The sequence below is a fragment of the Zea mays genome, chromosome 8, assembly GCF_902167145.1.
Source record: "Zea mays cultivar B73 chromosome 8, Zm-B73-REFERENCE-NAM-5.0, whole genome shotgun sequence".
NCBI classification, from domain to species: domain Eukaryota; kingdom Viridiplantae; phylum Streptophyta; class Magnoliopsida; order Poales; family Poaceae; genus Zea; species Zea mays.
The window spans coordinates 98989841-99011474 of NC_050103.1; the positions used below are offsets into that span (position 1 = coordinate 98989841).

The 21634-nt window shown below is 41.2% G+C and overlaps 1 protein-coding gene and 1 long non-coding RNA gene across 5 annotated transcripts; one reads left to right on the forward strand and one right to left on the reverse strand.

Annotated features, from left to right (window-relative positions):
* Positions 1-332: 332 nt before the first annotated feature.
* Positions 333-4192, forward strand: LOC103635590 (uncharacterized). Of its 4 annotated transcripts, XR_002264263.2 has the most exons (7): positions 352-782; positions 2185-2252; positions 2472-2557; positions 2638-2688; positions 3110-3164; positions 3258-3427; positions 3533-4192. It is a non-coding gene; the product is annotated as an uncharacterized lncRNA (long non-coding RNA). The 4 variants fall into 4 exon arrangements; XR_002264261.1 differs by lacking the exon at positions 2185-2252 and having other exon boundaries at positions 333-782; XR_002264262.1 differs by lacking the exon at positions 352-782 and having other exon boundaries at positions 789-2252.
* LOC109941599 (uncharacterized) lies at positions 2690-3710 on the reverse strand. Its single transcript, XM_020542726.2, has 2 exons — positions 3533-3710; positions 2690-3427 (listed from the first exon to the last, which is right to left on the reverse strand). Exons 1-2 carry the CDS (start codon positions 3682-3684, stop codon positions 3244-3246), a joined length of 336 nt encoding a protein of 111 aa, XP_020398315.1. The 5' UTR covers positions 3685-3710; the 3' UTR covers positions 2690-3243.
* Positions 4193-21634: the final 17442 nt, after the last annotated feature.

Genomic DNA, 21634 nt, shown 5'->3' on the forward strand with positions numbered 1-21634 from the left:
AACTTATATCATTCTACATCATGTAAATCACATGATGTAAAATAATGTAGGCTTAGACTATCCTCGTACACATATTCAATATTCACTCTACGAACAGCACAACTTATAGTGTAGAATAATGCAAAATAGTGTTTTTGGCTAAACTATGAATAAACTGTTACATATGGTCTTACGAAACTAAAACATTATCGTTATAAAAATGGGGGAAATAAAAAAAATAATGATGAACCTTGAATAGAGTTTTGGCATCCTTTACAAATGTACCAATACCATTACACCAATAATATAATTTAATTTGATATAAACAAAAATCTCTATTTTTTAAGCGAGAGTCGTGTGTGGTACTTTGAAAAAAACTCACAGTTGGGTTCGACCTTGCCGTCTCCCACTCTCCCTTCTCGCGCCGTTGGAGGCAAATCGCCGCGCCGCCCCCTCCGCCCCCGTTGTCCGCCTTGGTTCCCTCCTCGCACCTCCCTCTTCTGCCCCCTCCCTCGTTGCCCGCCCTCCAGCGACAACTGCTCCCCTCCCACACGCGCGACTCCTCCCAGCACCGTTTAGGGTCTCGCGACTCGGCGGCGAGGCGGCCTTTGTCGGCAAACTCGGGCACGACGAGTTCGGAAGAATGCACGCGGCCATCCTCCACAACAACGGCATCGACTACTATGTCGTCGTCTTCGATGTGGGCGCGCGCACTGCACTCGTCTTCGTCACCCTATGCGCCGATGGGGAGCGTGAACCCCAGTGCCGACATGGTCCTCAATGCCAACGAGCTCATTATGAGGGTGAGTTTCCCTGGCTCCATGGTGGCCCCATACATTTGCGCTCCATGATCTGTAGACGATCCCATCTATTGATTTTGATGCTTGGATCTAGGAAGCGACCACTAGGTTTCTTGCATTAATTTCGTGTGGAGATGGCGCGACACAACCCTGACGGTGATCCTCTTCGCCGCATTCTCACATATATGCATCGCCATCTCTTTCCTTCCCTCTCCCGTCCAGTGGCGAAGCCAGCATGGAATCGAAGCCTGAGCACTCGGACCTCTGGTTACTGGCTATTGCTGTCCCTGTACTTGCTGGTGTCTATATGGTGGTGTGGATGCCTGTACCCGCGAGGCGAACACCACACATGGGTGGATGCGGAGCCCGGGCATATGCCCGGGCGTGCGAGGCATTGACTCTGCCACTGCTCCCTTCATAGATCTGCTGAATAGTCGTTGTCACGTTCTTGTTCTTGAGGGCCATGTGCCATGCGCGTGGTGGACTGATGCATGGAGAAGAGCGTTCTTGTTCTAGAGCCTAGCAACCATGTGTGTACTTTTTTACTGTTGAAATGAACTTCTTGTCATACTTCTGTGGGGAAACAAAATTGAAGCATTCTTTTTCTGTAGATGTTGGCATCTAATTTCCTTCCTACACAATAATGGTTTCTATTTATCATCTATTGCTTATGAAATAAATTGAACCAATAGTTGATCTCTTATTCTTGCTGGGAATGGACATCTTTCTTTCTTTTTTAAATAATCGGAGATAGTAGTAATGTTGACATTGCTCCATTTCATTTATGATGAATATGGACATCCTTTATGGCAGTGCCTGCTTGCATTAGTAGCCAACAATCATTTTGTTTTAGTTGTACATATACATGCACTTTCATGCCCCCAACTGTTTGCATGTCACTTTGACAAAGTTATTTATATTATGTGGATAAGAGCTTTTGCATTCTAGAACCATGCCAACCGATGTCCACTGGTGTCATCACAGGTTCTAAAACCGTGCTAGAATTTGCATTTTAAAGCAGTTGCTACACTGATGACTAGTATATTTCCCCTCATTTTCTTGAGTATTTTATCTTTATTTAGGAAAAGGTGAAGGTAAAAACAGCTAGCTTTTGTTGCAAGCATGTTCACATGAAGCCCTTTTATATAGATAAATTAATGTTCATTCCGTTTCATAATTTCTTAGAGGAAAAGGTGAAGGTAAAAACAGCTAGCTTTTGTTGCAATCATATTCACATGAAGCCCTTTTATATAGATAAATTAATGTTCATTCCGGTTCATAATTTCTTAGAGGTATGCACGACCTGCTGAATTTGGCCTAACAAATGGCTGAATTCTCACCTTTTACGTTTTGTTTACACTTGTGTCCTACAACCTCATTTTATAGATAATCTGATAATATATAGGTGGAGTACCTTCCTGTTTTCTACCCTCTTGAGATCAAGCAAGAGAATGCCCTTCATTATGGGAGGACGTAAGTATGGGTGGGTGGGTTTGTAGGGGCTCTTGCGCCTTCTTTTTGTTAATATATGATGGCCCAACTCTGAACAAGAAGGGGTTCAATTAAATAATTTTTGGCAATTAGCAAATAATTTTTCACAATTGAAGAAAAAGAGGTTTGGTTGAATAAAAACAATACTAAATGACACTGTGTTGTTCAGCTCTGACTCAAATTTTATATGTTCATAAATAGATATTTGTTGGTAAGGGACATAACACTTCACATGCCCATATGACTTTAGAAGCTCATGGATCCTTTTAGTGTCTCCTGAAATTGAGGTAACTACAATACATATTGTTGAGAGCTGCCATCTTGGGTAAGAGTTGTACTAACCCCTCTTCGTTCTCATGTTTGAAAGGTATATGAAGGGATGATAGTTTGATGCCATCCACGTGACAGTGACCTTGAGGTAAGATGATCAAATACATATCACTATCTATTTCTTTTTCTCTGTCCATACTTGAGACCAATGTCTCTTTGGTAGATGGATCCTATGAAACTAAATAACTTACAGACATCCGAGCCCTTAGAAAGGTTCAAATTGTCCGTTTGTCTCCACCTCGATTGGTATATCTTCTTTCCGCTCTTTTACTGAGATATCATGAGAGATGGTGTTTCTTTTATGTAAAAGAAACACAATAGTGCAATGCCTGATCAGTTGGTTAATTGAGCACTGTAACTTGGATAGATGTTGTGGATCATTTCTTTGTCACACCACATGAGATAGCTGCATCGTGCATTTATTTTGTGCTTCCACTAACAAAGATTAGACGCTAAGCAGTAATAGAGAGGCACTGAATACCAGCATTCTACATTAATACATTATGCAGGCCATTGACACCAATATAGATCATGTTGAGCCTGAGCACAAAGACCTTCTGAGAGGTTATTAACAGCAACCTGCATCTTCACATTACTTTTACAACAGGATTTACATTGCCTCATTAATATGATGACATCCAAATTATCTTTTCGCAGTCCATGAAGTGGGAGGTGGCTCTACAATGTGTTGCATCCACTCAGTTGGATCTAATCTTACTCGTACTAGGGAGCTACTAGAGTTGTAGTAGAATGTGTTCATGCAGAGCGGGCAAGAAGCTTTCACAGTGGGTAAGGATTCAAACAGGACTCCAACAAGTGTGCATGAGGTATATACACAATTTGATCTCCCAATAGTCAAGAAATGTTATAGTCTAGTGTCTTGGTGATCTCAAATATTGTGTTAAATGTATTTGTCTAAAACATTCTTGCAGCTGGTTGTACCTATTTGTTCCCTGGAAACTGGAGTGCTTGGAAAGAGAATCAAAAGGTCTCTAACTGGTGGGCATGAGATGCAGTCTACCCAGGACAAGTGATCAGGGAGGCTAGCATGGTAAACTTGACATTTCTCCTCATAAATTATCATAAGTCGCACATAACTCAATCCTACAAAATAAATATGTTCATCTTATAACTAACATCACCGCTGCATGACAGCATGAATGGTGAGCTGTAATTTTCCATGAAAATGCTGCAGGTGAAGGAAGCAATACTCCAACATGTCAAGTTACAAAACCTTCAAGTTCAGTGAGATGGGGTGACAGGAGTAGCTAACCACAGTTGAGGCGACAAAAATACATATCCAAGTTTAGGTCCTTGTGCAGATAGACAGATAAACAAGTATGACAGTCACTTCAGAAGTAGCTTCCACTCCCTATGTTTTGCAAGGTAGAGAGCTCCACGATGTAGATTCCAGACCCAATGTTGCGCAAGGTAGTAAAAGTTGTACACATCTGTTAGCCTGTTGCTGTTGTTGATCTGGTGATGAACATTCTCTTCTACAAAATCAAAAGATGTTTTATTTACATAGAAATTGGACATATGAAGCTTCTGTTGAGTGCATGATAATTCAATATATTATGGGTTATATTCCATGATATGAATTCATATGATGTGTTTCTTGTGATGACGATTATAGTTGTGTCACAAATGCTTCGCCACATCACTTGCCATGCCAGGTGCCACCTCGCAATTTGTGGAAAAAATCGTCACAACAATTTTGTCACGTCATCTGCCACGTAATCAAATCTATGACAAATGTTTTTGTTATAAAGGTTTTGCCACACCATCGCCATGTGGCAATGCATGGTTGTACTAATTGTGACGTTTTTACAGTCACTTATGACGAAATAGAGAGTCATAGATTTAGTGACGAATCTAGTGTGTGTCATAAAATCTATGACGATTTTTTTATAATCGTCATTGTAGTCCATTTAACACGCACCTTCTATGACGGTGGCCTTTTCGTCATAATGGCGTCACCAAAATACAACCTATGACAAATAAACACTAGTTAGTGACATAATCATAATGTCATAGAAGGCCTAAAAGGTTGTAGTGATTCTAGCTTCACTTGAGTATTCTTTTTGTAGGAAAAATCTCAAACCCAAGAGACTCTAAAGAGATTCTTGAGGCGGGATCAAAATGAGTTCGGATTAAGAATAAAAAGATTAGAAGCGACAATGGAACGGAGTTCAAGAATTCTCAAATTGAAGGATTTCTTGAGGAAGAGGGCATCAAGCATGAGTTTCTTCTCCCTATGCACCTCAACAAAATGGTGTAGTGGAGAGGAGGAATATAACTCTTTTGGATATGGCAAGGACCATGCTTGATGAGTACAAGACTCCGGATCGGTTTTGGGTGGAAGCGATTAACATCGTTTGCTACTCCATCAACCGACTCTACCTTCATCAAATCCTCAAGAAAACATCGTATGAACTCCTCACCGGTAAAAAGCCCAATGTTTCCTATTTTAGAGTTTTTGGGAGCAAATACTTTATTCTTATTAAGAGAGGTAGAAATTCTAAATTTTCTCCTAAAGCAGTAGAAGGATTTTTATTTGGTTATGACTCAAACACAAGGGCATATAGAGTCTTCAACAAGTCCATTGGATTAGTTGAAGTTTCTTGTCACATTGTGATTGATGAGACTAATGGCTCCCAAGTGGAGCAAGTTGATCTTGATGAACTTGATGATGAAGAGGCTCCATGTGTCGCGCTAAGGAACATGTCCATTGGGGATGTGTGTCCAAAGGAATCCGAAGAGCTTCCACAAGCACAAGATCAACCACCATCTTTCGTACAAGCATCTCCACGAACTCAAGATGAGGAAATGGCTCAAGAAGAAGAGGATGAAGATCAAGACTATGAGCCACCTCAAGAAGAGGACATTGATCAAGGGGGAGATGAAGATGATCAAGACAAGGAAGATGATCAATAGATTCAAGATCAAAGGTTGCCACACATAAGAGTCCACCAAACAATTCAAAGAGATCACCCCGTCAACTCCATACTTGGTGACATTCACAAGGGGGTAACCACTAGATCTCGAGTTGCTCATTTTTGTGAACATTACTCTTTTGTGTCTTCTATTGAGCCATACAGGATAGAGGATGCACTAAAAGATCTGGATTGGGTGGTGGCAATGCAAGAGGAGCTCAACATTTTCACAAGGAATGAGGTATGACATTTAGTTCCACGTCCTAACCAAAATGTTGTAGGTACCAAGTGGGTATTTCGCAACAAACCGAATGAGCATGGTGTGGTGACTAGGAACAAAGCCTGACTTGTTGCCAAAGGTTATTCACAAGTCGAAGGTTTGGATTTTGGTGAAACCTATGCACCCGTAGCTAGGCTTGAGTCAATTCGTATATTACTTGCACTAGTGCATTGCGCGCGCTTGCGCGCGTGTTGGACCTTTTTTTGTTTTTTTACAAGCATGTTTTATTTCAAATAAAGTTTGAACAGGTGCTGTGTCACGTATGTGCTTCGAATAGAATCAGACTTAAACGAACTATGTTGGCACACATTTTTTTGATACGCATGTGTCAGTAAAAGGAGTTTCTGCAACAACATGGGGAATGGTTGTTGTAAGATAAATAAGTATCTAAGAACAAGATCAGAGGTAAGCAAATTACGTTTACCTGCAGTAATTGTTGCTGAAATTTCAACGACATTTTTTTGGTACTAACAGCAGTAGTAATACAAACTTAGATTACAATAGATAGCGTAGTTCAGTATCCGTTAACGTGTTTGTAAAGTTTGCATAAACAAATATAGTTCTTTGGAAGGTGCTGAAGTTTACTAAATTTTATTCTATATTCAGGTGCAAAGATGAATAACTAAGGTCTCAACAATAGAAAGCAAACTGGATCTTTATCTTTTCAAAATTTCAGAAACCTGAATTAGTTGAGGCTGGATTAAGAAATCACACACAAACACAGACCTCAACATTTGATCGATGGAATTAGAAAGCATTAATACTGCATTTGTTCGATAGTTGGGCAGTAATGAAGCTTCCGAACATGTTCCTCAAGAGGAGGGCTGGGAAGTTAAAAAATATATCTCATTATCAAATGATAGAACATGTTTATGGTGGAGATTACGTTGATTTATTAATTCAGATGTACGTTGATTTATTAGACATGAATGAAGCGTGATAAATCTAAACGCTATGAAACCGAACTACTCGTGAAAAGATGCAATGACTTAGAATTGAATTACAAGCAAAGGCAAGAGCCATTTACCACTTTGGATAAACACTGGATATACGATTTTCTTGCATGTATGGAAACACCATTTGGTCGTTGCCTGTTCACGGACATTCCCTGCAGGAGAAGGGGATTAGATTCTGGAATCCCAGAAAGGTATAAAGTTATTGGTACAAATTACTGAAAACACAACGCTAATCCTCTTTGAAAAGTCAATCCTAATCACATTTAATATGTGGCCACCGGTCCAAAAAATGCAAAGGAAAAATGATTTTTTTTCCAATGCATGGCACTGATGAAGGAACATGTCTCCTTCCTTTTTCGTTTTCCATAACTTTTCCAAACTATAAACCCTAAATTTGTGGGATAAGAAGCAAAGAACACAACCGTACCAAAATAAAAAAATAAAGTCATTTGTGTCGTGGGAAAAAAGGAGAATAAAAAAGCCAACATTTCTCCTTTTCATAACATTTCCAAACCGTAAACCCTAAATGTGTGGAAGAAACCTTAGCAACCACCAAATAAGCAGCAAAGAACACCAACTGTAACAAAAGGAAGAAATGAAGTCATTTGCTGGAAGTGTGGTGATGAACTTAGAGAGGAAAATCCGTTTTTTCAGCTGAAGGGAGCCAACGAATGCAAAAGTATCAGATCTGAATCGTAAGAACTGACTTGGCAAAAATGCTAGAACACCAAGCGGATTACAGGTGGATAAGACGGAGGGAGCAAGGACAAACAGGCGCGTGGCGAAGACGGAAACAATGAGGAGGAAGCTGGACCAAACCAGGTGATGGAACCTGCAGAGGCACCAGACGGAGGAAACGAGGAGGAGAAAACGGAGCAAGAGCAGTGGTGAGAGGAAGAGAGAAGACAGAGGAAAACGAACGAGGCGAGTGAGGGACAGTAGAAGTCTCCAGAGGCGAGGTGCGCACGAGAGAGCAGGTGAGTAGGTGAGTAAAGTGAGCCAAGGATCCACGATCCAACGGCTACGAATTTTTGGAGCGACGTGGATAGGCTTAGAGGCGTCGTTTCCATCCGGCTTTAATAATAAGAAATATGCTACTTACCATGGCTTTAAGTTATATCAAATGGACGTTAAGAGTGCCTTCCTCAATGGCCCTATCAAGGAAGAGATATATGTTGAGCAACCTCCCGGCTTTGAAGATAATGAATACCCTTCTCATGTTTATAAGCTCTCAAAGGCGTTTTATGGGCTCAAGCAAGCCCCAAGAGCATGGTATGAATGCTTGAGAGACTTTCTCATCACTAATGTGACGGAACATCCCAAGTCATTAGGCCCACCCACAGTTGTCCTTATCCAACAGACTTTAGACGACCCTGTAGGTGCCCCCTGAATCACTTGACAAGTTCGGTATCTGCTTTCCTTACCTTTCCCAAGAGCATTTCACCCGTCACGTAGACATTACAAGCATCGAAGATACGAAAATGCGGAAGCAATTACATTAACTTACCTTTATTGAAAAGTAAGACAGAGTTATAATATTACAGACCAGAAATATAATATATGAGTGCTTAGTATTATTATTACAAACCTTGGGAGGCAAAAACCCCTCCCAATAAGTATTAAACAAAAGTTTTATGGAGGATCCTTTCCTCCCGTAGCTTTACTCCTGGTGCTCTTCCTTTGGTACCACCTTTAAACAGAAGCAACAAAAGTTTGCCGCTTCTTCACCTAATACAACATGGGACAAAGCCCTGAGTATGGAATTACTCAGCAAGTCTTACCCGACTAAAGAAAAGACTCTCAAGGGTATACTGGCTTTCAGGGAGTCAAGGTAAGGCTTAACAATAGTCAATGACTTTGTTTACAGAAATGCTTACTAAGAGTGGATCCTTAAAAATCCAGTTTTATTTGTCCGGTTAAGTAAAATTACCTGTAACTAGAGTTCATTCTACCCTAGTTCAATCACTTGACCTGCACTAGCCAATTTCTTAACAACCCTTCATCTTTACCGGATTTCTACGTATAGGGCAGTGACCAAGTCTTCATAACCGCGAAGGTACGGCGATTCAAATCGATTATACTCAGCTGAGGATCTCCAATCACACGACATATGTAGCACTTAACCCTTGCATATGTCAACTCGCCACCAGGGTTCTTAAGACCAAATCAGGTTCACGCCAACCGAGAGTACAGATACACCACCGTCCAGCCTCTTGCCACGGAGGGTACACGCTACTCTCGCCATCTCTCCACTCCCATTGCGTGGTATCTTATTCTGGTATTAGTCTGCCCGAGGCAAAGCTTACCCATGACGAGGCATGTGACCAGTTAAAGGGTCCTCGGTCATCAAGCCTACATCGAGACAGTCCTTAATCGACTCAAACAGAGACACTACACCAAGACTCTCTCTTCTCGTGCAAGTCACCCGCTCGGTCTCAGCTTTATTATTTCAAACCCAAAGTTTGGTACCTGGCAGAGGTACATCTTTTCCGATGTTGAACCCATCATGGCCATGATGGATCCACCATCAAGTTTTATTTTCGAAAACATCTCACCCACTTTGCAAAATCATCTTTGAGAAAACAAAACATTTTGTTTTTCTAAAGCAAAGCTAAGCATAAGAAAATCTTTTGTAAAACATGGATTTAGGAAATAATCCAAGGAAGGAGATGCAGCAATAGTTTAGCACACAACTCCTATCACCAAATGTATCAAGTAAGTGAGAAAGATTTTAAAAGGAACAAGGAGGTGGCAAATGCACCGGGGCTTGCCTTGTGTTACTGGTGAATCAGGCTTAGATCCGCAGATATCAAAATAAAAGCAGTTGCCTGCCTGATGTTCCTCAGGTGGTGGTGATGAAGTCTTCTCTTCTTTGACTTCTACTTCTTCTTCGTTTTCTAAATATAACCATACATAATAATGAATGCCCATGTAATGCTCACGAGAGTGCAAAGATAATAAAAGTTTATTATCTAAAGTCTTGAATACAATTTTCCTTCACGGGTCTCCGAGAACTTAGGGTTTCCGGAGTCAATAGTGAAGTTAATAGGGCAGGGGATAGGGTTTTGGGTTCTAAGTATCAAACATGGTTCAAATTATACCAAACTTTACCCAAGACTCTTAAATAATATTTAAGGGTCATTTAAAAAGTTGGGGGATTTTTGGAATTATTCTCTATTCTCTAAAAATACAGAAAAAGGACTTAGGCTATTTTAAATACTCTATAATTCCCTATTTGGACTAAAAATCAAAGAACTATTTTTATTAAATTCTATAGGAAATTAGAAACCTAGCAAAATTGGTTTGGTATTTTTAGGATTTTTCTACAATTTTCTAGAATTGTTTTAGCTCTGGCAGAAAAAAGAAAAAGAAAAGTGATGAATAGTACTGGACCAGAATCGGTCAGGTCGGCCCACTGCCAGCAGAAGCGCGCCCGCGTAAACTTTGCAAGAACAACCCCGTCTTTTGGAATAACCAAAACTGGGTCCCCTACACTATTTCGCGAGTCGCTGACAGTTTACAAGGAACCCCCCTCCCACGTTCTAATTCTTCGCAGACTAAGGTCCACGACGAGGAACAGCACTGGTCAAACTCCAACGAGCCTACGTCAGCCGGATACCACAACGGCTGGGGCTCCCATGCGGCAGAGACTAGATTAGACCCCTTCCGCACATTTCCCCTCAACCAATTTCACGAACGGCGGTCTACCTTGCTCTGTCCACGGTGACAGTGCGGATGATCGGATGGGTGGACGCGTTCCGAACAACCGACGGCAGGGATGAAAAAATTGAAGCTCGGGGAAGGTTTACGGGTTCACTAGGGGTTAGGTACATGCTTTAATTTGGACAAAATAGGAGCAGAAGAGCGGGTCGACAGAGGGGGTGTCACGGCGGCGTTCTACGGAGCAGAGGAGCGTTCTGGTGATGAGACTCTGGCAAACTTCAATTGGTCGGCTTCGAGAGCAGTAGGAGGTTATAAACAAGCTAGAACAGGAAGCAATCAGGGAGTTACTAACCCGAGGAGTGCTGGCCACGGTGGAGTTCTTCATGGCCGCGCAAAGAACACGGTGGACTGATTTTGGTGGATTGTGTGGATTCTTCTGGTGAAATTGAGTCGACTGCTCAAGTGCTTGTGTGCACGATGTGGTGAAGAAGCCGGATCCGAGCTCAATTTATAGGCTGATGGCTGGAACTGGATCAGGATCGCGAAGTTGTGACCGCGCTGGCGAGCTCTCCGCGCGGGCAGAGCCACGACGATGGTCCGGTGGCCGCCGACTAACTGCGCAGCGCCACCTCAACGGTTCGACGCCATGCCACAGAAGATTTTTACCACGGCCACAGGCCCATCCCCCAGCCATGGTGGCGTTCTTATCGCCGGCGAGATCTTTCTGAAGATCGATGAACAGTGCGCCTGATTCAGTTAAAACTTGCCTGATAGCCCATCTTTGGATCAAATTATCTCCAAATTCCTTATGTAACCATGGTTTAGTACCTCTAACAAAGTTGTTTTCCTTTAATAGATCTACAAAATTGATGTGGTGACCTTGGGCAAAATCCGTTTTGTTTGGAAGTTACAAGGCCCCAAAGTTGAACCTATTACACTGAAATTCAGACTTAACCAAAAGAGTTCAAGTGTGGCTCTTTTGCAAATAAGTCCAAATCTCAAGGTTTGGGTTGCAAATCTTCATAATTGTGAACCATATGACTTAAGACACCTTATTATCATGGTTTTTGCACTTAAGTCCAAAAGTGCACTAATTTTGCACTTAGCCCCCTAGGGTTTAGGTTTAGGGCTTTCTAGTGTCTTGTTTAGGGTTTTTGATACTTCTAGGGTTTGGATACCCCATAAGACTATTCAAGGTGACACTCTATGATCATCTTAATAAGTTTTGAAGTTTTCCTTTGTTTAAACCTTGTTTGCTCTATTACACCCAATCTAGGGTTGAGTTCTCTACTCTAGGGTTTTGTCCACAAAATGTCATCTCAATACAACTTGTTTGAAATTTTGGCCTAGTGAATGCACTCTAGGTGTGTCAAACACATGAAATGCCAATGCTCATGATGTTATGCTCAAGTTTTAGTGACAGTAACACTAGGGGTGTTACATCCTTCCCCCCATAAAAGAATCTCGTCCCGAGATTAAAAGTCATATGGCAAGTAATGGAAAAGGAAATGCTTCACATTTTTATTTCCTTATTCATGGTACAAGGCAGGGGTGGTTTGGGGCTCACTCCTTTATTATAACAATTGTATACACTTTACAAATTACATGAGGCTAAAAAGTCTGGGAAATTCCTTTCTAAAAAGTCTCGAGTTTCCCATGTAGCCTCATCTTCTGAATGTTGGTTCCACTGTATCTTGTAAAACTTGAGAGTTTTCCTTCAGCTAATTCTGTCCTTTTGATCCAAGACTTGAATAGGATGCTTCAAATATGTTAAGTCTGGTTCTAGGACAACATCCGTCACTTCAATGGTTCGATCGGGAACCCGAAGACATTTCTTCAACTAGACACGTGGAACACATTATGCACAGCAGACAACGTTTCGGGTAGCTGAAGTCGGTATGCCACTGGTCCATACCTTTCAAGAATTGGTAAAGAACCATTGTACCAGGGTGCAAGCTTCTCTTTAACCCCAAAACGTGATACACCCTTCATTGGTGAAACTTTCAGATAGGCATAATCCCCAACCAAAAAGTATAAGGGTTGTCGTCGCTTGTCTGCATAACTTTTCTAACGAGCTTGTGATTTCTTCAAGTTATGAATTATTCGCTGAACTTTCACTTCGGTCTCTTTTACCATATCTAGCCTGAAGAAACTCCTTTCCCCTGGTTCAGACCAGTTTAACGGAGTACGACACCGTCGCCCATACAAAGCTTCAAAGGGTGCCATCTTGATACTTTCTTGATAGCTATTATTGTATGAGAACTCCACTAATGGTAAACAATCATCCCATTTCTATGGGAATTCCAAAGCACACGCCCGTAGCATGTCTTCAAGTATTTGGTTCACCCTCTCAGTCTACCCACTGGTTTGAGGATGATAGGCCGAACTATGGAGTAACTTAGTATCCAGTGCTTTGTGAAGTTTTTCCCAAAATTTGGACACGAATTGTGGTCCACGATCCGACACTATCGTCTTCAGAACACCATGCAAACTAAGAACACGGGCAATGTATAATTCTGCATATGTGGCCATTATATACTTTACCCTGACAGGAAGGAAGTGGGCGATCTTTGTAAGTCGATCAATGATAACCCAAATAGAATCATACCCTTTGGTAGTCCTGGGCAATCCCACAATAAAGTCCATACTAATATCCTCCCATTTCCATGTAGGGACAGGTAAAGATTGTAATGGACCGGCAGTGTTCATATGTATGGCTTTGACACTACTGCAAGTGTCACATCTTGCCACATAGCGTGCAATTTCAATCTTCATCTTTGTCCACCAATAATGTTGTTTTAGATCATGATACATCTTAGTGCTTCCGGGATGAATAGAATAGCGACTAAGATGTGCTTCATCTAATATTTGCGGGCGGATTTCTTCATTCTTTGGCACAACTATGCGGTTGTTGAACCATACAATGCCTTGATCGTCTTTTCTGAAACATTTGGTTTTTCCAGCCTTTATCTTCTCATGGATGTGCTTCATACCCTCATTATCCTTCTGAGCATCCATTATCCTTTGTAAAAGGACTGACTCAAGCTTTAGTTGATTTAAGGTTCCATGTTGGATCATTTCCAGGTTTAACTTTTCCATCTCCTGGCATAGTGTATTGTCAGAGGTCTTCACCGTAAGACAGTGACAGGAAGCCTTACGGCTAAGTGCATCTGCCACTACATTGGCCTTGCCTGGGTGATAATGAATTTCCAATTCATAGTCCTTAATAAGCTCGAGCCATCGCCTCTGTCTCATATTCAACTCTGACTCGGTGAAGATATACTTCAGGCTTTTATGATCTGTATAGATGTGACAGATATTCCCCAGTAGATAATGACGCCAGATTTTTAGGGCATGAACCACCACAGCTAACTCCAGATCATGAGTTGGATAATGTTCCTCATGCCGGTGTAACTACCTTGAAGCATAAGCTATCACTCGGCCATCTTGCATTAGAACACAGCCGAGACCACTGCCTGATGCGTCACAATACACATCAAAGGGCTTTTCAATATCCGGTTGAGCCAATACCGGAGCAGTGGTTAATAATACCTTCAATTTTTCAAAGGCTTCATTACACTTTGAAGACCAAATAAACTTAGTATCATTCTTCAATAAATTTGTGATTGGTTTCACAAGCTTGGAAAAATATGGTATGAATCGGCGGTAATAGCCAGCTAGTCCAAGGAAACTTCGGACTTGATGTACAGTGGTTGGGGGTTTCCACTCCAAAATATCCTTGACTTTGCTGGGATCCACCGCAATCCCCTTGGCAGATAATGCATGTCCCAGAAATTGGATTTCTTCCAGCCAGAATGTGCACTTACTGAACTTAGCATATAATTGGTGTTCTCTTAAGCGCGTCAACACAATCCATAAGTGTTGGGCATGCTCCTCTTTATTCTTGGAATATATTAAGATATCATCAATGAGTACCACCACAAACTTATCTAGCTCGGGCATAAATACCGAGTTCATAAGATAGGTGAAGTGGGCAGGAGCATTTGTTAATCCGAAAGACATAACCAGATATTCAAATAATCTGTACCGCGTAGTGAATGCGGTCTTTGGTATATCTTCGGGCCGGATATGGATCTGATGATAGCCCGATCGGAGGTCAATCTTAGAAAAGACCCTCGCTCCAGTTAGTTGATCAAATAGAATGTCAATCCATGGAAGAGGGTACTTATTTTTAATGGTAACCTCATTAAGGGGTCTATAATCCACGCACATCCGTAGTGTTTGATCCTTCTTCTTAACAAAGATGGCTGGACATCCCCATGGTGATGAGCTTGGCCAGATGAATCCCTTCTCCAGTAGATCTTGTAATTGGGTCTTGAGCTCTGCTAGTTCATTTGGAGGCATTCGATACGACCTTCTAGAAATAGGAGCCGTACCGGGCTTCAACTCAATCACAAATTCAACATCTCTTTCTGGAAGCAATCCGGGCAAATCTTTTGGAAAAACATCTGGGAACTCACATACTACCGGAATATCTTGGATCTCCGGTATAATAGCTTCATATACTCTGCCAAATGGTTTAGCTAGAATGGCTATGGGGATGGTCAAGAGAACCTCTTCTTGGCCATAACTCAATTTGATAGTTTTCAATTCAGTATTGAGAATGGTTTTATGTTGGGCCAACCAATTCATGCCCAGAATTACATCTATATCTTGGCTTTTCAGAACAATCATATTAGTAGGAAAGTCCCGTTCAGCCAATGTTACGGGCACTTGGAAAGCCACTTCTTTAGTAAATATTTGTCCCCCAGGCAAATGAATTTTAAACCCTTCCCTTGATTCATGGTATGGAATGCAATGTTGCTCCACAAACTTCTTGCTTATGAAAGTATGCGAAGCGCCAGAATCAAAAAGAATAATTGCAGGGTGATTGGCCACTAGAAACGTACCCATCATAACAGGTTCGCCATCCGGTGTTGTGGCCACTTGAGTATAATAAATTTGTCCTATTTTCCTTGTATTTTTTCCCGTGGTATTGTTTGCCGCATTTCCCTTTCCTTGAGTGGAATTCCCAGAACTCTGCTGATTACTTGATCAATTCTGCTTCTGATATGGACAGTCCTTGATAAAGTGTCCAGACTTTCCACAGTTGAAACAGCCAGTTGAAGAGTTGGGGAGGGCAGGGAAACGAGTGCCAGGGGCACCCGACTGATTTGTTGAAGTAGGGGCAGTGGCGGGGCGAATGAAGACCGGTTGCTTGAAAGGGTATGAGGGTGGACGTGGGGAAGAGCGATTCGAATTGAAAGGTTGGATTACCAACCTTTGTCTTTTCTCGGGGCCCTGATTGGGCCTGTCGCCTCCATAACCCTTGGATTTTCCAAAGCCTGCTTATTTAGCCTCAACTGCCAGCGCTGTGCTGACAGCCCTTCCGTAAGTAAGATCAATGCAGGTGGTCATCTTTCTTTGCATTCGATCATTCAAGCCTCTCATGAAGCAATTCCTCTTCTTTATATCCGTGTTGACCTGATCGATTGCATATTGGTATAAGTGATTAAATTTATTGAGATACTAAGTGACAGTATCCCCGCCTTGCTTGAGCTTCATAAACTCCTCCTGGTTCATATGGAGGACTCCTTCAGGTATATAGTGCTCTCTGAAATCCAACTTGAACTCATCCAATGTGATTTGATGACCGGCCAGCTGAACGGCAACAAAATTTCCCCACCAGGTACTGGCAGGGCCACACAATTGTTGTGCTACGAGTAGGGGCTTTTGAATCTCCATACACTGGAGAAGCCCGAACTTCTATTCAATAACGCGGATCCACTCATCCGCTTCTAGAGGGTCCTCTGCTTTAACAAACAATGGAGGGCGCGTCTCGGAGAAATCTAGATAGGATGTTTCACAGGGGCCTTGCAGATATGCCCGCCCGCCTTGTTGTTGTAATTGTTGACCTGCCATCTCCCGCAGAAATTGGGTATTGTCTGCTGTAGCGTTAACCAAGGCAGCGATAGCCTCGGCTAACGTTGGTGGTACTGGGGGTGGATTTGGGGTTGCTTCCCTCCCACTGGAGGTCCCTGCTCCATCCCGTGAACGAGTCTTGGAAGGCATCTGAGGCAACAAACATTTGGAAAAATATAATATGCCAAAGAAAACCATCCATTATACATTACTGAAAAGGGTAATGTTACAGACTCGAGTTTTGCAACAGGATTACATTACCTATTATACATTATTACTATTTCTACACTATACTACTCTTGCTTCTTGTCACTCTTAGTAGCCTCGCTGTCGGGCGTAGGAGACCATTCATCCACCAACTTCATAGAGGGAGGAGGCCTGAACAAGTCTAGTTCACCACCGAGTGCTTCTCCCGCTACTCCAGAAGGTCCGGCTTCCATCCCGATAGGATCCGCATGTACGTTGGGGTGCAGTTGGGAATACAATACATGAACTTCTTCATGTAAAGTATTACAATAAACCTGCAAGTTATCTACGGCTGAGCTAAGCTCTTCCACGCGGGCTCGAGCTTTTGCCTCCTTAGCCCAGGCAAGCGAACGAGAGTTAACCGCCCAATCGAGCGCTAGATCTCGTTCCGCGAGCTGATCTTGCAGGTGGCGGATGTCTGATCTTAATTCATTTATTCTTTCACCATCCGCGACCCATATGTCGTTCCTGCGTCGGAGTTCTGTTCGAAGCTGATCCACTTGGGCTTCCAGATCCCCAATTGGATCGTTGCTACCACTACAACTTTTTATGCCTTCTATGACGAATATACAATGACACTAAGCAAATTTGTCATAAATTAGTTCTGTTTATGACGTTTTCTATGAGATGACCTGATCTAGTGACAAAAAAATTCTTGCGTCATTAAAATCCACTAAAATCGTCATTGTTTGAAATGGATGCAACTTTGTGACGATATGTTATGACAATATACGTTGGTCATATGAGTAAATCATCATAACTCCCTTTTTTATTGAGAGCTCCGGGACCCTGACAATATTAGGCGACTTTGGTATTTTGTCATAGTTTTATAAATTATTTAATATGAAAAATAGTTCTCCCCACATTCTAAAATATAATTCATTTTCGATCATCATAACTCCCTTTTTTACTTTGAGCTCGGGACCTTGACAATATTAGGCGACATTTGGTATTTTGTCATAGTTTTATAAATTATTTAATATGAAAATAGTCCTCCCCACATTCTAAAATATAATTTATTTTTGATTAATTTTTTTCAATAATTAACTTTTTGAATGTAGTTTGTATATATGTATACATTCATTATCATTTATTCTAATTTGAACAAAAAAGCGTTAGAAAGAAGTATATTTATCACTAGGATTACATGGCATGAGTTGGTTTAAAAGGTAATTTTAGACCGGCTAATATTTAGTTTACATGGCATTATTTTTTATGGCTCGCTACTTTCTGGATAAAATTACTAGGAAAAAGCATTGGTACAATTTGGCTCTATACAAGCGGTAGGCTTTTTACATCACAGGCGGTTCGGTTATAAAACCGCCTGTGATGTCCCAGGCGGTTCAGTACACCTGTGATGTAATAGTATCACAAGCGGTTTTTGTTTAGGACCGCCTGTGGTGCTCTATCCTTTTCACAAGCGGACCCAAAGACAAAACCGCCTGTGATTGTAAAAATATGAAAAATATAATTTAAATATGAAAATAATTTTAATTTTTAACAGAAATATGCAAATACAATTTAAATGAATTAATATTTAATTTTTAACAATAATATGCAAATACAATTTAAATGAATTATAATAGCACACATAGATAACTAAAGAGATTTTAAATTAATTGGCAACCACAATTCATAGTCGATCATACATGATAACAAATACAATTTGATTCATACAATTTTTCATGAACTACCATTTTCCGCATGTATGGCTTTAAGTTCTTATCAATTTTCTTTTCCACACGCTTGATTCTCTCTGGACCGTTAAAGACGAACATCTCTTCATACTTATTGTATTCCTCATCTTGGTCTCCCACATTCTCAACTCCAACAATTTTTTGCTTTCCAGAAATAACTACATGCATCTTCTCATCTGCTGGATCGAGTACATAGAACACTTGTGCAACACATTCGGCGAGAACCCACGGGTCATCTTTATATCCTACTTTCTTTAAGTCTACCAGTGTGAGTCCGTAGTTATCCACTATCACCCCCACGGGATGTTGTACCCATTGGCACTTAAATAAGGGTATTTTCATGCTTGGGCCATAATCAAGTTCCCATATTTCCTCTATGAATCCAAAATATGTGGTCTTCTGTCCATGTAGGTCAAAAGCATCGATACGAACACCGCTATTTTGTGCAACACTTTTCATGTCTTTTGATTTAGTGTAGAATGTGTACCCATTGATGTCATATGCTTGCCATGATGTCACAAAACACGATGGCCCAGAAGCCAAATTCTTCATTGTTTTCTCTTCCGAAGAGTCTCCGAATGGGATGTTTTTGTCCATTAACCATTCGCTGAAACGATGTTTGTGCTCCCTCATGATCCAGTCCTCTGTGCGGTTCTGATTTTCTTTACGAAGCTCATTCAGGTGTTCCTCTATGTAAGGCTCGGCTATCATGAGATGTTGTAGTACACTACCATGAGCACAATGTACTAGCTTGTAATCCTCAACGCGAAAAGTTTTCTTGCCCATTCTCCCTCTCCCACATAGTTTACCCTCATGTTTAGGTACAGGCACACCTATCATTGTTCCGTCACTGATGTAATCTATACAGCTCTCAATCATTTCTTCTGTAGTGTATCCCTCCATGATTGAACCCTCTGGGTGAGTGCGATTTCGCACATAACCTTTTAATACCCCCAGGTATCGCTCCAACTGAAACATATGATGTAAATATAGTGGCCCTAATATTTTTATCTGATCCACGAGATGTATGATTAGGTGTACTTGCATATCAAAAAATGATGGAGGAAAACACATTTCAAGCTTGCACATAGTCTCGATGATGTATGCCTTTAGATAGTCCAAGTCTTCTAAAGCTATTACTTTTTGTGAAACCGCATTGAAAAAGTAACACAAGTGTGTGATGACAACTTTGACATGCTCTGTTTCGAGGGCTCTTACCGCAATTGGGAGGAACACCGTCATCATCACATGGCAGTCATGAGAGTTGTAGCCAAATAGAGACAAGTCCTTCATCCTGACTAGTCTGCTGATATTGGATGAGAAACCTGTGGGCACTTTGACCCCACGCAAACATTTGCAAATCTTTGTTCTCTCCTCAACTGACAAGTTGTAGCTAGCTGGGGGGAGGTAAGGCTTCCCTTTGCCACTATCCACTGGATGAAGTTCCGGTCTGATTTGAAGATCTACTAGATCATTGCGTGATTTAAGTCCGTCTTTTGTCTTACTCGGCATGCCCAGCAAGGTTCCAATGATGCTGTCAAAAACATTTTTTGTTACATGCATCAAATCAATGTTGTGGCAAATTTCCATATCCTTCCAGTATGGGAGGTACTTGAAAAATATTGATTGCTTCTTGAAAGTTGTGTAAGTTGAAGGGTCAGTTCTCTTTCTCTTTTCTCCTTTGTTTTTTCCCTTTCCGAATACAACATGAATGTTCTTTACAATTTCAAAAACAAGTTTCCCACTATAAGGCTTTGGTGCACCTTCACTTTCCAGTTGATTGTTAAATTCCTCTTTCATCTTTCGGTACTTATGCTGCTTCATCAAGAACCGTCTGTGTCCCATGAACACCAACTTCTTGGATGATTTAAGGTACATGGAAGCAGTTCCATCGACGCACACTACACAACCATTCTTTCCTTTAGTATTTTGCCCTGATAGTGTGGCGCCACCGGGAGAATCATGGATGGTAACAAATATGATTGTTCTTAAGTTGAAATACTCACGGCAATACTCATCCCATATTCTAACTCCTTCATTCCAGAGCTTTGTCATATCTTCCATAAGAGGTTCTAGGAACACATCAATATCAACACCAGCTGATTTCAGACCTTGAATAAGAATAGTCAACATAATATACTTTCTTTTGTGACACAGCCATGATGGAAGGTTGTACGTCGTTAAAGTCACGGGCCAGGTGCTATGTACACTTCTTTTTTCACCAAATGGATTCATTCCGTCTGTACCCAAAGCAAATCTTACATTTCTGGTTTCTTTGGCAAACTCAGGATACATAAGATCGAAATTTTTCCATTGTGATGCATCAGCAGGGTGTCGAATCTGTTTGTTATTCTGCTTGCGATTTTCAGCATGCCAACGCATAAGCTCAGCCTCCCTAGGATTTGAGAACAAACGTTTTAAGCGATCAATTACTGGAAGATACCACATCACCAAAGCTGGGTTCTTTGACTTCTTTTTCCCATCCATGTCATCAAAAGTGTCATCGTCACTTTCAGGTCCAATAGTGGATTTCTTGTTTTTATTTTTCTTCGGGAATTTTTTTACACAGTCTTGATTGTAGCTCTTCTTGTATCGACTGACATTGCAAACTGGGCATCTTGATGCGTTCTCAAAATCGCCACGATACAGAATACAATGGTTCGGACATGCATGAATTTTTTGCACACCCAGAGCTATGGGAGATATAAGCTTCTTCGCTTTATAAGTGCTTGTTGGTAGTTTGTTGGGTTTTGGTAGTAATTGAGACAGAAAATTCAAAAGATCTGTGAAGCTAGTATCAGACCATCCGGCGCTAGCCTTCAACTTCAGAAGTTCTAGAACTGTACGCAGTGTAGTAAACTCTTTGTCACAACCCTTTGATTCATCATATAAAGGTTCTTTTGAGGCACTTTCCAGTCCCTCCATTTTAGATAGCCCTTTCTGCGATCCCACAGAACTTAACATTTCTGGTTCCATATGGCGCAACATCTCTTCACAATCAAATTCTTCAAAATCTTGATTAGCATCCACATTATCCACTTTACCATCAACTTTAAGATCTAAAATTCCGACAACTCTCTCGTCATTACCAGGCACTTCACACGGATCCAACTCACCATGTTCTGACCATATCGTGTAATTGTTTTTAAACCCTCTTTTTAGTAGATGTGATTGGATTACTCCTATATCTCTCCAAGCTATCTTATTATCACAATCGATGCACGGACATAATATCTCCTTGCTCTTTCGCAAATTCGCGTGCTTGTTGGCCGCTTCAATAAAGCTTCTCAAATTTCGAATGTACGACGGATGTGGTCTTGGCACATTGTACATC

What these genes read in the sequence shown, in the direction of transcription:
- LOC109941599 (XM_020542726.2), bottom strand. Translation starts at nt 3,684, where the DNA reads ATGATAATTTATGAGGAGAAATGTCAAGTTTACCATGCTAGCCTCCCT. An exon ending in GAACAAATAGGTACAACCAG is followed by an intron (nt 3,428 to 3,532) that starts CTGCAAGAATGT and finishes TTGTGTATATAC; the next exon opens with CTCATGCACACTTGTTGGAG.